Consider the following 13849-nt stretch of genomic DNA (forward strand, 5'->3'; position numbering starts at 1 on the left):
CGATATTTATTACGATATTTAAAAAAAACAAAAAACAAATGAAGATTGGAAAAAAATGACAAGTTAAATTCTTCTATCTAATGCACTTTGAGAGTTCAAAATCAAAAACCCATGTTCTTAATTAAGAAAAAAAGTCAGTGAACTTAACTTTAAAGGGAACTCAGCCCTCCTTTTCTAGTTCTGGTAAACTGTCTCCGTATAAATTACATTCACACTGGTGTTTTAGGAAGCCAAACAAATTAGAATATTATAATAATGATAATAATAATAATTTTATATTGCACACAAGCACAATTGCACCGTCATGTGACCACGATGATATCGAGACAGTTTTGCTATCGCGATGCCATGATATTGATAATATCGTTACATCCCTATTCAGTGCACAATATTGACTATAATTGCATTATTTGAAACAATCATATTCCTGTAAGATGCTTCATTTTAAGAAACATTGATGCAGTGTTATTTTTTTGTGCATGTTAGTCTCCACCTGTATAAATGGGTGAGAATAAGATATTGAGAATAAGCTGCAAAGTTGACCAGATTTCACGGCTATAGTCAAACATCTGTTAACACAAGAAATTTTAAGAGCCTACATCAACTAATCTAAAGTATAAATCTCATTCAAGATATAACAGTTAGCTGTTGAATTACAGAATATCTAACTAACATTAAACATGTCTGCTACAATCTTCTAAAATTTAACCATGAAGTGCTCACAATTAGCAAAGAGACACTAAAATTGATACATGTCTGTATTACGCCAAATTTACACTGAAGATGTGGCACAGAAGCACTTTTGAAGTGGCATTTAGGTGTCTTGACAGACTGTTTAGTGCTGCTCAGAGGTGGCATAAATGCATTTACACAGCAGTTGCAACTTTATACAGTACTAGGAAGTGAGGGGAGTCAGAGCAGCCATAATTTAGCCAGGCTTTTATGCGGCATTGCATCTTTACACAGGATTTTGAGAAGGCACAGAACTGGCTGTGTAAAGACGCCTTTAGTCTACAGTAAAGTAAAATAATAGTAAAATGACTGCAGATTGTGACAGATACTGCGTGCTTTGGAAAGTCTTAACTGTGGACTGATATTTTGACTAAACTGGCAGCATTGATTTGAGGAATCACTCGTATGAAGTTAAAGGTTTGTTCCACGTGTGAGCAATACCAATAGGGCTGCTTGACTTGGTGAAAAAGACTAACTCCAACCAGCTGGAAAGACAGACTGCTGGTGGAGCAGGTGAAGATTATGTGGAGGAAATATGTGTGTGGTTTGTGTGCTGAGTCATGTTCAGGGCAAAGAGTTGTAGAGCAGCGGCTCTTTGTCTTGTGGATTGATTTGGTATCTTGAAACCGAGCCGGAAATCGTCCCACACACACCCTTAACAAGCACTTTTAACACACACACACACACACACACACATGCATGCACACACTGTGTAGTGTGTCATTTCATCCCACATTTCAAGGACTTCTGAAAACTTTCTCAAAAAGAGTCTGTGAGGAGCTAGTCGAGGAGCTAGAATATATGTAACTTTACATATATTCTTTAAATCAATTTTACAATACAATACATTTCCTCTATCTGCTGACAAAGAGTCTTTACATTTCTTTGACCTCTGCTACTGTTCCATTGTTCATTAGTAGATGGCTCTTCTTTGTACTATTTCCGGGATATAGTGGTTTTACTTGTTGCCAGTAATATAACAAATATGTGTCATTGTTTTTAATGTTTTTTCTGGATTATCTCCCAAATACGAAACACAAAATGATTTTCTGGTGTATTGAGAGTAAAAATAGTGTTCATAGTAGACCATATTGTAGTATTCCAAAAACCTTGCACTTAGAATAATCCCCAAAAAAAAAAAAAAAATTCTAAAAAGTAAGTTGAAATTGAACAGAGTATTTGGTCTTCATGATCCTGTTAATATTACACAACTGAGATTAGTCTCACAAGCATGGCCGAACTCAGGGTTTTAGAAATACTGAGGTTGAAAAACTGAGCTTGCTAGGGGGTTTGGTGCATATGGTAAATTGGTAAATGATAATAGAATTTTTAATTTTAAGTGAACTATCTCTTTGAATTGACCACAGAGTAGCCATGGACATGTATACAAAGATGGTAGACACTTGGGGGTTTCTTCAAAAATAGAAACTTAAAGGAAGTTAATAGTTTAAGAACTAGATCTATTTGCAAACTATTATTTTAATAGATTAACTGACTTACCATGTTCTAGTATAGGTCTGAGGATAAGTGAATTTACTGAAAAGCTATCGGAAAAGAGTGAATTCACAATATGCACACATTCATTCTTAATCTTTCCTAATATGCCGTGTTGTTTGCATTCCTGAATATTACTGTAGGTCGTTATTACTGTAGGTCATTTCTAACACATTTGCCAAATATTAAATATTTAGCTGCTTGCATTTTACATCTCACTTTTTGTCCGTTAAAACTGAAGCTGTGAAATTCACGCTCGGCTTCTGTAACGGTAACGGTAGCCTAATTCCCGCCTTCTTTGGTTTGATTGGCTATCTCAGTAAAGTTATTATTAGGCAACTGTTTCACAACTTTTATTATAGCTATCCCTTGGTCTGGACCTCGGCATACCGGCCATGCTCACTAATCAAAGTTGTGACTAGTGGCCATTAAATCTGCTGCAAATTGTAGGTTAATCTGGCCATGAACTGTCCAATTAGATATGACCTATTCAACTCACAGTCACAGTTATTTTGACAGCCAGTGAATCGAATGCATCTTGAATATCTTTAAGAGCGTCGTGACCAGACCCTCGTATCGATGCACTACTCAGAGATATAGGCTATGGTCTACTTTTTTGTGCTGTTTTGTCATTGTTGGAGCCGTAGTTGTGTGTGTGGAGGTCTGGCGGCGGCTGCTGGAGTCACTGTTTGTTTGTTGATCTTCTCTGCCAGCTTGAGTCCATTAGTGTGTTGACTGACTCACCCGCAGGCTTCGCTGAGATTCTGCTGTGGCTGAACGAGCCTTTACCTTCACACAAACCACCATTGCTGTTTCTCAAACAGCACTGAGATTCGGTGGAGACTTCTGATTCTCACGTTTCTGTTAGAAAAAGGAGTTTCACAATTTGGGGGAAATGTATTGTTTTAAGACAAATATTGCTATTTAAAATGTGATTTAAAAATTATTCCAGGTTTGCTGTGCTTGTTTGTGGGGCTGCCTGATGTGGCAAAAACATTTTAAATAAATATAAAAATAAATAAAATATGGCAATATTTTATGGTAAAAAAACAGAGAATATAAGATATTAAAAAATTATATAATGTATAATAATAATTTTATACTAATAGTACTAATAATGTGGTAATTTCACTGTAAATAAAAAGATAAAAAGATATTTAATCAAGATTAAAAATTAATCTAATCTAGTCAAATATAATATACTGTAATGTAATATAATATAGTATAAAATGCAAGTAATGTAATATTTCACTGTAAATAAAAAACAATCAAAAATGTGAGGTTTAATCAAATTAAAAATTAAATCAGATTAAAAATAAGTAATAATTTTATTAAACTGTAAAATTGTAATATTTCATTGTAAAATAAAATTAATTTAAGACATTTAATTGAGATTTTAGAAAACTTAATAGTTGTAATAAGTATAATAATAATAATCATTATCATCATTTTATATCTGTAAAATTACAGTCGAGTTACAGTCTTAACGTCTTCATTTTCAAATGTTAATCCATCAAGCTCTCCTTCTGGTGGAAGACCACAGGGAGTTCCTAAAGCTTCTCTTTTGTTGGAAAGCGCTTTTCATTACAAACTTGAAAAGATGGTTGGTGCATGTTGGGTATCCAAATTCACGTTAAAGCAACTCCAACTCAGAGCAGATGCAAAGGGTTCATGTGGATTAATTACTGTGAATCAAGACACTGAAAACACTGGATCATGAGCTGCTCACGTGTGAATGAACACAGTGCTGCACTTCACTCTGTTCAATCTATTTAATTAATTAAAGTGCCCCTATTATGGGTTATGAAAGGTTCATATTTTGATTTTGGGACTCCCCAACAACAGGTTGACATGCATGCAAGGTCAAAAAACACATTCGTTTTCTTATAATATGCATTTATTTTTACCTTACTTGCTCTACGACTCCCAAACTGATTCGCTCAACGATTCATTTTTCCGAACCCCTCTTTTGCTGTGATTGGTTGATTGGTCTCATTTTCATTTCATCATACCTGTAATGCCTGATAAAGCAGCGTTTGTGAGCGCAGTGCTGCTTTGTGTACAGCGTTACCAGGGAAACGCTATTTTTACCGCTCCAAATGCGGCATCTTGTGGCAAAGAATGAATTTGCATTTTCATTCAGACCAGCTTGAAAAGACCAACAACCAACAACATGAAACGGCTTGGGATTCGTTTTAAAAATGACTCGTTTCAATGATTCAGAGTCGACTCTTTCTTTTGAGAGACAATAACTTTATACACGGTGCACTTTCAGATTTAAAACTTTACAGGGTGTTTTCATTCACTTAGAGTTATGTTACACACTGCATGAAAGGTAATTTTCAAAAATCCATAATAGGGGCACTTTAAATCCCAGCCTTTGCGATTTGTTAATCAGACTATGCCATTTCGTGATTTCAGTTTATTTTGATGAATTGTGCCCATAGGTTCACATTTGTGTCTCCTCTGACCTTAAACTGCTTGTTGATCATTCAATGAAACATAACCGAGAACTAAGAAAATAAGGGCCTTTTGATACAGTTACCTTCATCCATGAAATTTAACAGGGTGACACGTAAGGGATCATATGTCATACGCTGGTGGCATTAGAGGACATGCCATCATGATATTTCTGTGTCCGTCACCCCATCTCACCCCAGTGCCGGTCTCTCTATATTAAGAAACGCTGGACGCTGAACATGACCGCAGATCTCCAATCGCTGTGAGATTATGTTCCTAGCATCACCAAGGTCATGGGTTCGATTCCCAGGTGATGCATGAACTGAGAAAAAGTTCAATCAAATGTGCATTACGTTTCGGTCGCAGTGAACGCCGTCTGCTGAAGTTTGAAGGACTGCTGAGATTGTGTTTTTGCTCTAGTTTTGGGTTCTGTACATTCCTCAGACGTGCAGCTCCGATTGGCAGGCCTGTTGCCAGGGAGCGCTGCGTCTCAACGTGGACTGAATGTGTTGTGTCTGTGCACTTAGACATGCTCGACTTTAGAATGACTGCAGTGCTTGAATATTTATAAAGCAGATTGTTCATATGAAGAGGGTCAGCGAGTGTAAGAAGATATACATATAAACGTGTGTTTCTGCTGGATTGACTAGTGCTCTGCAGGTCTTTAACGCTTTACCAAGGACAGAATGTCCCAGACTGCTCTTTTATTCTAACAGAACTCCTTTTCCTCTGAGTCTGAGGAGTTTTATGTCTGCAGCAGTGCATCGTGGCCCAGTTCTGACACGCAGACGGATGCGTGCTGATAAATCAATGGTTCGGCTGAGGATCGCCGCAGGTTTATGGAGTTCACGTCTGTATGTTCCTTATCAAAGATGTGCAAAGTCTATATTTAGTGTGTGTGTATGCGTGCGGGCCTGACTCGACACTATTGCTGCACGTACATGCGTGTGTGGCACTGCATTGCAGCGCTGTGCATTAGCTGGCAGCGTGATGTGAACGCCCATCCTCACATGCTGCAGTGTGACAGCAGTGCTTCATGGCTCACGTGGGCATGTGATGGCCGTCTATCATATCACAGCTGTGATATCACATAACTTCTGATGTAGAGCTTCATCACAAACAAAGGATACAGGGAAATCAGGCTTTAGAGCTACAGTTTTAGTGTAGCTCAGTTCTACACACAGAGATGAGCTACTTGGAAATTAGTGGTAGGGCAATATTTGGCAATGTAGAATTAATTTCTGTATTTTTAATGCATATATTGTGTAAAATAAATGTTAATTTAAATTCAAAACAAACTGTAATGTGCACTACCGGTAAAACGTTTGGAATAATTAACATTAATGTTTTATCCCTGTTAGAATTTTGTGGTCACCGTGGCTGCGTTTGTTTGATTTTAAGTACATTAATAACAGTAATATTGTGAAATATTATTACAACTGAAAGCAGCTATTTTCTATGTGAAGATCTTGTAAAATGTAATTTATTGCCGTGATCAAAGCTGAATTTTTAGCGTCATAACTCCAGTCTTCAGTGTCACATGATCCGTCAGAAACCATTCTAATATGCTGATTTGCTGCTCAAGAAACATTTCTGATTATTATCAGTGTTGGAAACAGTTGTGCTGCCGAATATTTTTGTGGAAACTGCAATACACTACCACTCAGACTATAGAAATGAATACTTTTATATAATGTCAGTAAAGACATTTATAATGTTACAAAAGATTTCTATTTCAAAGCAATGCTGTTCTTTTGAACCTTCTGTTCATCAAAGAATCCTGAAAAATCAAATGCATCACGGTTTTCACAAAATTATTCAGCAGCAAAAACTGTTTTCAACACTGATTTTAATAAGAACCATTTTTAATAATTGAGCATTAATAATAATTGATGATAACTGAGCAGAAAATCAGCATATTAGAATGATTCTTGAAGGATCATGTGACTCTGAAAACTGGAGTAATGAATGATGCTGAAAATTTAGCTTTGCATCACAGAAATAAATTTCATTTTACAATATATTCAAATAGAAATGGAAAACAGAAATAATTTCACTTTTTGCTGTATTTTGGATCAAAATGCAGTCTTGGAGAGCAGAAGAGACTTAATTATTATATAAAAAAATATTCCAAATAATATTCTTAATTATTCCAAATTTGTGACTTCAGTTCAACTTTTTACTCAAATTGTAATGCAGATTAATAATTTGTAATAAAAGCATTTGAAAGATGTTTGAAACATCTATACGATAGTGTTAGTGACCCAGTCGAGGACTAATAGAAAATCCCAGCAGTCCGTGTTCTTTAGGTCACTTTGGATAAACAGCATCTGCTAAATGGTGTTTCAGGATTTTTCCGTTTGCTTTTGTAGTGTAGCTCACATCTGTGGAAACCAATGCAAATGTTTAAAGCAAGACTGACTTGTGTTTTCTATGTTGTCCTCTGGCGAGAAGCGTCTGCATTCGTCCTGTTTCGATTTGCATTCTCTGGCATGAAATGCCGTCTTTGACTGCATCTGGTCACGTAGCATCAATCCAAAACTGGATGGATGTTTAGCGAGCGATCTCACGAAAGCATGTGCAGCTTATATTTCACTACAAAATCGAAAGGATGAAAATAACAAGAACAATTTTTTTCATGACATTTTTCATAAATTGTAATAATAGCTTTTTATATATTGTAAAGCAATTGCCATGAAAACAGTGTTGCAATGCAAAAAAGCCTTCTGATACTTTAAAAAAACTGAAACCGGGTACAGAAAAATTCTCCTTAAACTCAGAGCAGAAATATTAAACCCATTCAGACTGCAGACACACAGCTTGTCAGTGTTGGATGTCCTTGCGTTTTTATGTTTGTCTTGAGTTCATGTGTCTGTCAGACTGGATTGATAACTTCATCTGCAGCTCAGACCGAGAGATTTTTCTCCTTTCACTAAAGCAGACAGCATTTTTCAGTGTCTCTGCCAAAGACACATACCTGCAGAACAAAGCCACCACTGGCTTTAACAGTGAAAATATCTTCAGATAAATGGACGTAAGACACAAAACTGCACACAATATTAAGACAATGATATTTAGATATTTTTACAGTTAAAAAAGACAAAGAAACTTGCTTTGCACTATGAAAGCTGAATGTTAATTATTTTTAATTAAATACTTTTAATTGGTTTTTATTTTTGTATTTTGTTTTTAAGTTAATTTAAGTTAAAATCTTTATTTTAAGGACCAATTCTCACTAATAACTAATAACTAACTATTTACTATGACTTCTGCCTTTTAATAAGCACCTAATTTGCTGCTTATTAATAATTACTAATTTTTTATTATTTAAAAAAATAAAAAAAAAGTTGAGCCAACTTAAAATTTTAAGGCAATCAGCTTCAGCAGATTTCAAATTTATACAACAAAAATTTGAGAATCTCCCACAAAAATAAGTTGAGCAAACTCAAAAATCTGCTGAAGCTGGTAAAAAAAAGTTCTCTCAACTTTTTTTTTTTTTGTTGTTTTTTAACTAGTTAATAGTGAGAATTGTTTTTGACATTTAATTTTTATATATATATATATAATATTTTATTTCAGTTAACATTTTTTCACTTGAAGTAACACAAAAGGTTTTTTTTATGGTTTTAGTTAAACTATAGTTGATGGAACACAGTTCTATCAGTAGGATGCAGATGCTAGTTATTAGCTGATTCATATTCATATTGTGATGCTCTTATAGTGACAACGCAAGCTCATAAATCAACCAACAAACAGCATGAAAATCATCCATGTGGACTTTCCAGGACACTGTGATTTGCCTACAGTGAAATCAGTTCTGTGTGTGTTAGTGTAATGGTGTCGTGCTGCAGCTGATTTTCTTTGCTGCTTCTGTCCTCAAATGACTTTGCTGTGTCTCTCACCCCTCCCTCACCCATCTCTCTCCCTCTCTCTGTGTGTAACTTTAGCTGGTCTCTTTAGCAGCATTGATTGCTTTTATCACACACACACACACTGATGCAGCTGGACTTGTTGAGTCCCGATGAGAGACGGACACTCATGAAAGCTTTGTTTCCTGAAACTCAGTGAGCAACTGATGGACAAACAGACAGACAGACAAAAATGCTGCATTTCACTTGTTCCTGGAAATGAGCTGCGGTGTTTCCCAAGAGTGGAAGTTCTGTGTGTGTCACACCGGCTCATCATTGGGACTTTGAGTGTGTGTGTACAGGTTTATATTGTTTATGAGGACACAAATGTGTATAATGACATGGGTACTACTATTTAAACATGGTTTATGAGGTTTACACTTCCTGTGTCCTATAAAACAAGTGGCTTAAAAAAATATACTGTTTTTTGAAATTCAAAAAGTTTGTGTAGTTAGGTGTAAGATTAGGGAATAGAAGGGGAAAGGAGTTAGAAAATATAGTTTGAACAGTAGATAAACCCTGTAAACCATATACAAGTGGAAGTGTGTGTGTGTGTGTGTGTCTGATCAACGGGCTGAGCTCAAATGTGTTTATCAGCTGTTGTTGAGTGTGATTCAGAGCATCTTTACTGCTGTTTCATTGATTAGGGTTTTCATCGGCTGATTAAATTTAAATGATGTTAAATTAAATGAATATGAGAATCAGACTAGTTGGAAGTTTTTTTTTTAAATAAAGTTTTTTTGCCTTTTTTTATTTATTTTATTTCAGCTAACGTTTATTTTATTTCAAGTCATGAATAAGTAGGCCCAAAGGTTTTTTTTGTTGTTGTTGTTTTTTTGGTGGTTTAGTTAACCCTGGTCATAATGGCCGTATCAGATGTGTTCATGTCATCTTCTGTCTGCATGTGCCATTTTCTCTGAATGTGGCTGTTTCTCACTCTTGTTGTGTCTCGTCTCTGTCCAGATGACCCTCTCACTGGCTCTGTCAACAGTGTGAACGCGGGCCGCCATGTCCCAGATGCTCCACATGGAGATCCCTAACTTTGGCAGCATGGTGCTGGGCTCCCTGAACGAGCAGCGGCTGCAGGGCCAGTACTGTGACGTCTCCATCCTGGTGAAGGGCCAGGCGTTCAAGGCCCACCGCGCCGTGCTGGCCGCCAGCAGTCTGTACTTCCGCGACCTGTTCAGCGGCAGCAGCAAAGCACAGTTCGAGCTGCCATCCTCCGTCACGCCAGCCTGTTTCCAGCAGATCCTCAGCTTCTGCTACACGGGGAAGCTGACCATGGCCGCCAGTGAGCAGCTGGTCGTGATGTACACGGCCGGATACCTGCAGATCCAGCACATTGTGGAGCGTGGCATGGACCTGATGTTCAAAGCCAACTCGCCGCACTGCGACTCGGCCACGGCCGTCATGGACGAGCCCAACTCGGGCCCGCAGAGTCCCAGCACCCACCCGCTGGTGCCAGCCGGCTGGTCACCCTCGCTGCCGTCGCAGGCCCGCAGGATCAAGCTGGAGGAGCCGCTGGCCAAACGAGTTAGCGACGGGACACGTTCTGCACGGGCCGCACCCCTGTTCTCGGCAGGGGCGTTTCCGCCCGGGGCTCCAGCGTATCTAGGAGAGCGTTCCAGTCCGGGAGCATCCAGCCTGCCGACCACTGACAGCCCCACATCTTACCAGAACGAAGACGAGGAGTTTGAGGAAGAGCCGTTTGACGCAGACGAGACTTACAGCCAGCTGTGTGGCCGCTCGGCCAACCCTTACGGAAGTATGCCAGCTTCTTCTTCTGTTCAACTCTTGTCTGCTGTTGATTGTGTGTCATTTCTGATGATTTGAATGACAGGCAAATGTTACACTTTGGTTTAGAGATGAATTGCTCAGCATGTGGCAGATGGTTTGAAAAGTGATAATGTGCCAGTTTAAAAACTGGCTGACAGGAGAGGAATTTTAATGTTTCATGAATTCTACCTTTTGATAACCTGCATCGTTCTCATTCAGAGTGGAAGAGCTTTTATTACAGTACTGTATATGATCTTGATACAGTGCACACAGTCTGATAATATTTTGGGGGAATGCTTTTTGTGATATCTGCTCTGGAGAAGAATTTATTTTAGAGTAATTGATTTTACTTTAGTGGGTTTTATTTAAATGTATTTGAATTTTTTTATAAACTTTTCTCTATGTACTGTTCAAAAGGGGCCTATTTATTTATATAAATAAAATGGGCATGGCCAAAAATATCGGCACCCTTGCAATTCTGTCAGAACATTTTTGCAGTTGCGAATGTTTTGGTACTAATGTGTTTATTTTTTGTTTGCATTGGAACAACACAAAAAAACAGAGAAGAAAAAAGTCAAATCTGATACAATTCCACTCAGGACCCAAAAAATGCACTGGACAAAATTATTGGCACCCTTAACTTAATATTTGGTTGCACCCCCTTTGGAAAAAATAACTGAAATCAGTTGCTTCCTGTAACCATGAATGAGTCTTACACCTCTCTACTGGAATTTTGGACCACTCTTCTTTTGGAAACTGCTCCAAGTCATTCAGATTTGAAGGATGCCTTCTCCCAGCTGCTGTTTTGAGATCTCTCCACAGGTGTTCTATGGGATTCAAATCTGGACTCATTGCTGGCCATTTCAGAACTCTCCAGCGCTTTGTTTGTAACCATTTCTGAGTGCTTTTTGAAGTGTGTTTTGGGTCATTGTCCTGCTGGAAGACCCATGACCTCTGGTGGAGACGCAGCTTTGTGACACTGGCCACTACGTTGCGCCCCAAAATTCTTTGGTAATCATCAGATTTCATGATACCATTCACACAGTCAAGGCATCCAGTGCAAGAAGCAGCAAAGCAACCCCAAACACCTTAGTCCCTACAGTCAAACATGGTGGAGGTTCAGTGTTCTTTTCTTTGAAGGCCTCATTTCTTTTCCTGTAAACAGTGCCATGATGTCCTTTACTAATAAGCTCTACTTGTGTCTCATCTGTCCACAGTAGGTTCTCCCAGAAGGATTGTGGTTTTGTCTCATAAGTTTTGGCAAACTCCAGTCTTGCTTTCTTATGCCTTTGTGTCAGCAGTGGTGTCCTTCTGGGTCTCCTACCATAGCGTCCCTTTTAATTCAGATGGCAACGGATAGCACGAGCTGACACTGTTGTACCCTGTGTCTGCAGATCAGCTTGAATTTGTTTGGAAGTTAATCGGGGTTCTTTATCCACCATTCGAACACCACGTCCAGGGAGGTTAGCTACAGTGCCATGGGCTGTAACCCTCTTGATGATATTGCACACAGTGGACACAGGAACATTAAGATCTCTGGAGATGGACTTGTACCCTTGAGATTGTCCATGTTTTTCCACAATTTTTTTTCTCTCAAATCCACAGACAACTCTTTACACTTCTTTCTTTCCTCCATGCTCAGTGTGACAAACAACACAAAGGTTGAGTCAACTTTTCTCCATTTTAACTGGTTGCGAGTGTGATTACTATATTGCCGACACCTGTTACTTGCCACAGGTGTGTCTAAATACAAATTACAGGAGCATCACATGCTTGAAAAGCAATTATTTCTTACAATTTTGACAAGGTGCCAATAATTTTGTCCAGTCCATTTTTGAGTTCTGTGTGAAATTTTATCAAGTTTGACTTTTCTTCTGTTTTTTTTGTTGTTGCAGTGCAAACAAAAACAATAAGCACATGAATACCAAAACATTTGCAATTGGAACAATTTTCTGAGAGAAGTGTTGCATTTTCTGACAGAATTGCAAGGGTGCCGATATTTTTGGCCATGACTGTATATATATATGTGTGCGTGCGTGCGTGCGTCTGTGTGTGTGTACTGGTATATATGGTTTATGAGGACACACATGTGTTTAATGACATGGGTAGTACAACGTAAACATGGTTTATGAGGACACTTCCTGTGTCCCCATAAAAAAAAAAAAAGGCTTAAAAAACATATTAAATGGTGTTTTATGAAATTCAAAAATTGCCAGTAGTTTCCTGTAAGGGGTAGGTTTAGGTGTAGGGCAATAGAAAATACATTTTGTACAGTATAAAAACCATTACGCCTATGGAAAGTCCCCGTAAACCACAAATGCAAGTGTGTGTGTGTGTGTGTGTGTGTGTGTGTGTGTATTTATTATATATTATTAACTTTTTTTTTTTATGGAAATGAACACTTTTATTCATCAAGGATGCGCTAAATTAATGAAAAGTGACAGTAGAGACATTTCTAATGTTACAAAAGGTTTCTATTTCAAATAAATACTGTTCTTTTGAAATTTCTATTCATCAAAGAATACTGAAAAATTAAATGCATCACGGTTTCCAAAAAATATTCGTTAGCACAACTGTTTTCAGAAATGTTTCTTGAGCAGCAAATCAGCATATTAGAATGATTTCTGAAGAATCATGTGACACAGAAAACTGGAGTAATAATGCTGAAAATTCAGCTTTTATCACCGCAATCAGTTACATTTATATTCACATAGAAAACAGTTATTTAAATTATAATATTTCACTGTTTTTACTGTATTTTTGATCAACTAAATACTGTCTTGGTGAACAGAAGAAACTTTTTTCCTCAAACATTGATCCTACCAACCCCAAACTTTTGAATGGTAGTAAATGTAATGAGTAACCGTGTCCATGCAACACGACGCTGGACTTTTAGTAATGGAATAATGAATATATTACATTGGGATCATATCAAATCATTCACTAGTAAACCAGAGGCTGCTTCTGTTGCTGTTAAATAGGTTACAGGCTCATTACTTAGGGTCAGCATGTGAAGTTGTCTAGACAATTTTAAGTAGAGGAGAGCGTAAATAAGATGAGCCAGAGCCAAAAGTAAAACTAATACACCTAGTTATATTTCTGAATGTCTTTTGCCGTGTTGTAGGGGCCGGTTCAGGTCCATGACTGGTTTTTATTCACTTTTCATCACTAAGCTTATGAGCAATTCATTACAACTGTCAGAATTGCTAGTGAGCTGTTAAAAAAAAAAGCTGTTGTGAGACACAAAATAGGCAGGAAGAAACACGCATGAGCAGAAGTGTGAACGTTGGGTGGTTCATGATGTCTGTTTAACTGTGATATCAGAGACATGTGCTAAAGATAACCTGATGTATTATTACAGTGTGGCTTTCTCCAGAACAAAAAAAACATATAGTGAAATGTAAAATTTCTATAGCTGGATGTATTGATTTATTAATAACCCATTTTATGTTAAAAAATTTACCAACACTGTTACATTT

At 37.6% G+C, this 13849-nt stretch overlaps 1 protein-coding gene across 1 annotated transcript in view; it reads left to right on the forward strand.

Annotated features, from left to right (window-relative positions):
• LOC131541132 (nucleus accumbens-associated protein 2) overlaps positions 1 to 13849 on the forward strand; it is a 38941-nt gene that overhangs the window by 13981 nt on the left and 11111 nt on the right. The window contains 1 exon segment of the mRNA XM_058776692.1: positions 9558 to 10359. Coding sequence (XP_058632675.1) covers positions 9603 to 10359 — 757 coding nt within the window. The 5' untranslated portion in view covers positions 9558 to 9602.

The sequence above is a fragment of the Onychostoma macrolepis genome, chromosome 05 (genome assembly GCF_012432095.1).
Source record: "Onychostoma macrolepis isolate SWU-2019 chromosome 05, ASM1243209v1, whole genome shotgun sequence".
NCBI lineage: Eukaryota > Metazoa > Chordata > Actinopteri > Cypriniformes > Cyprinidae > Onychostoma > Onychostoma macrolepis.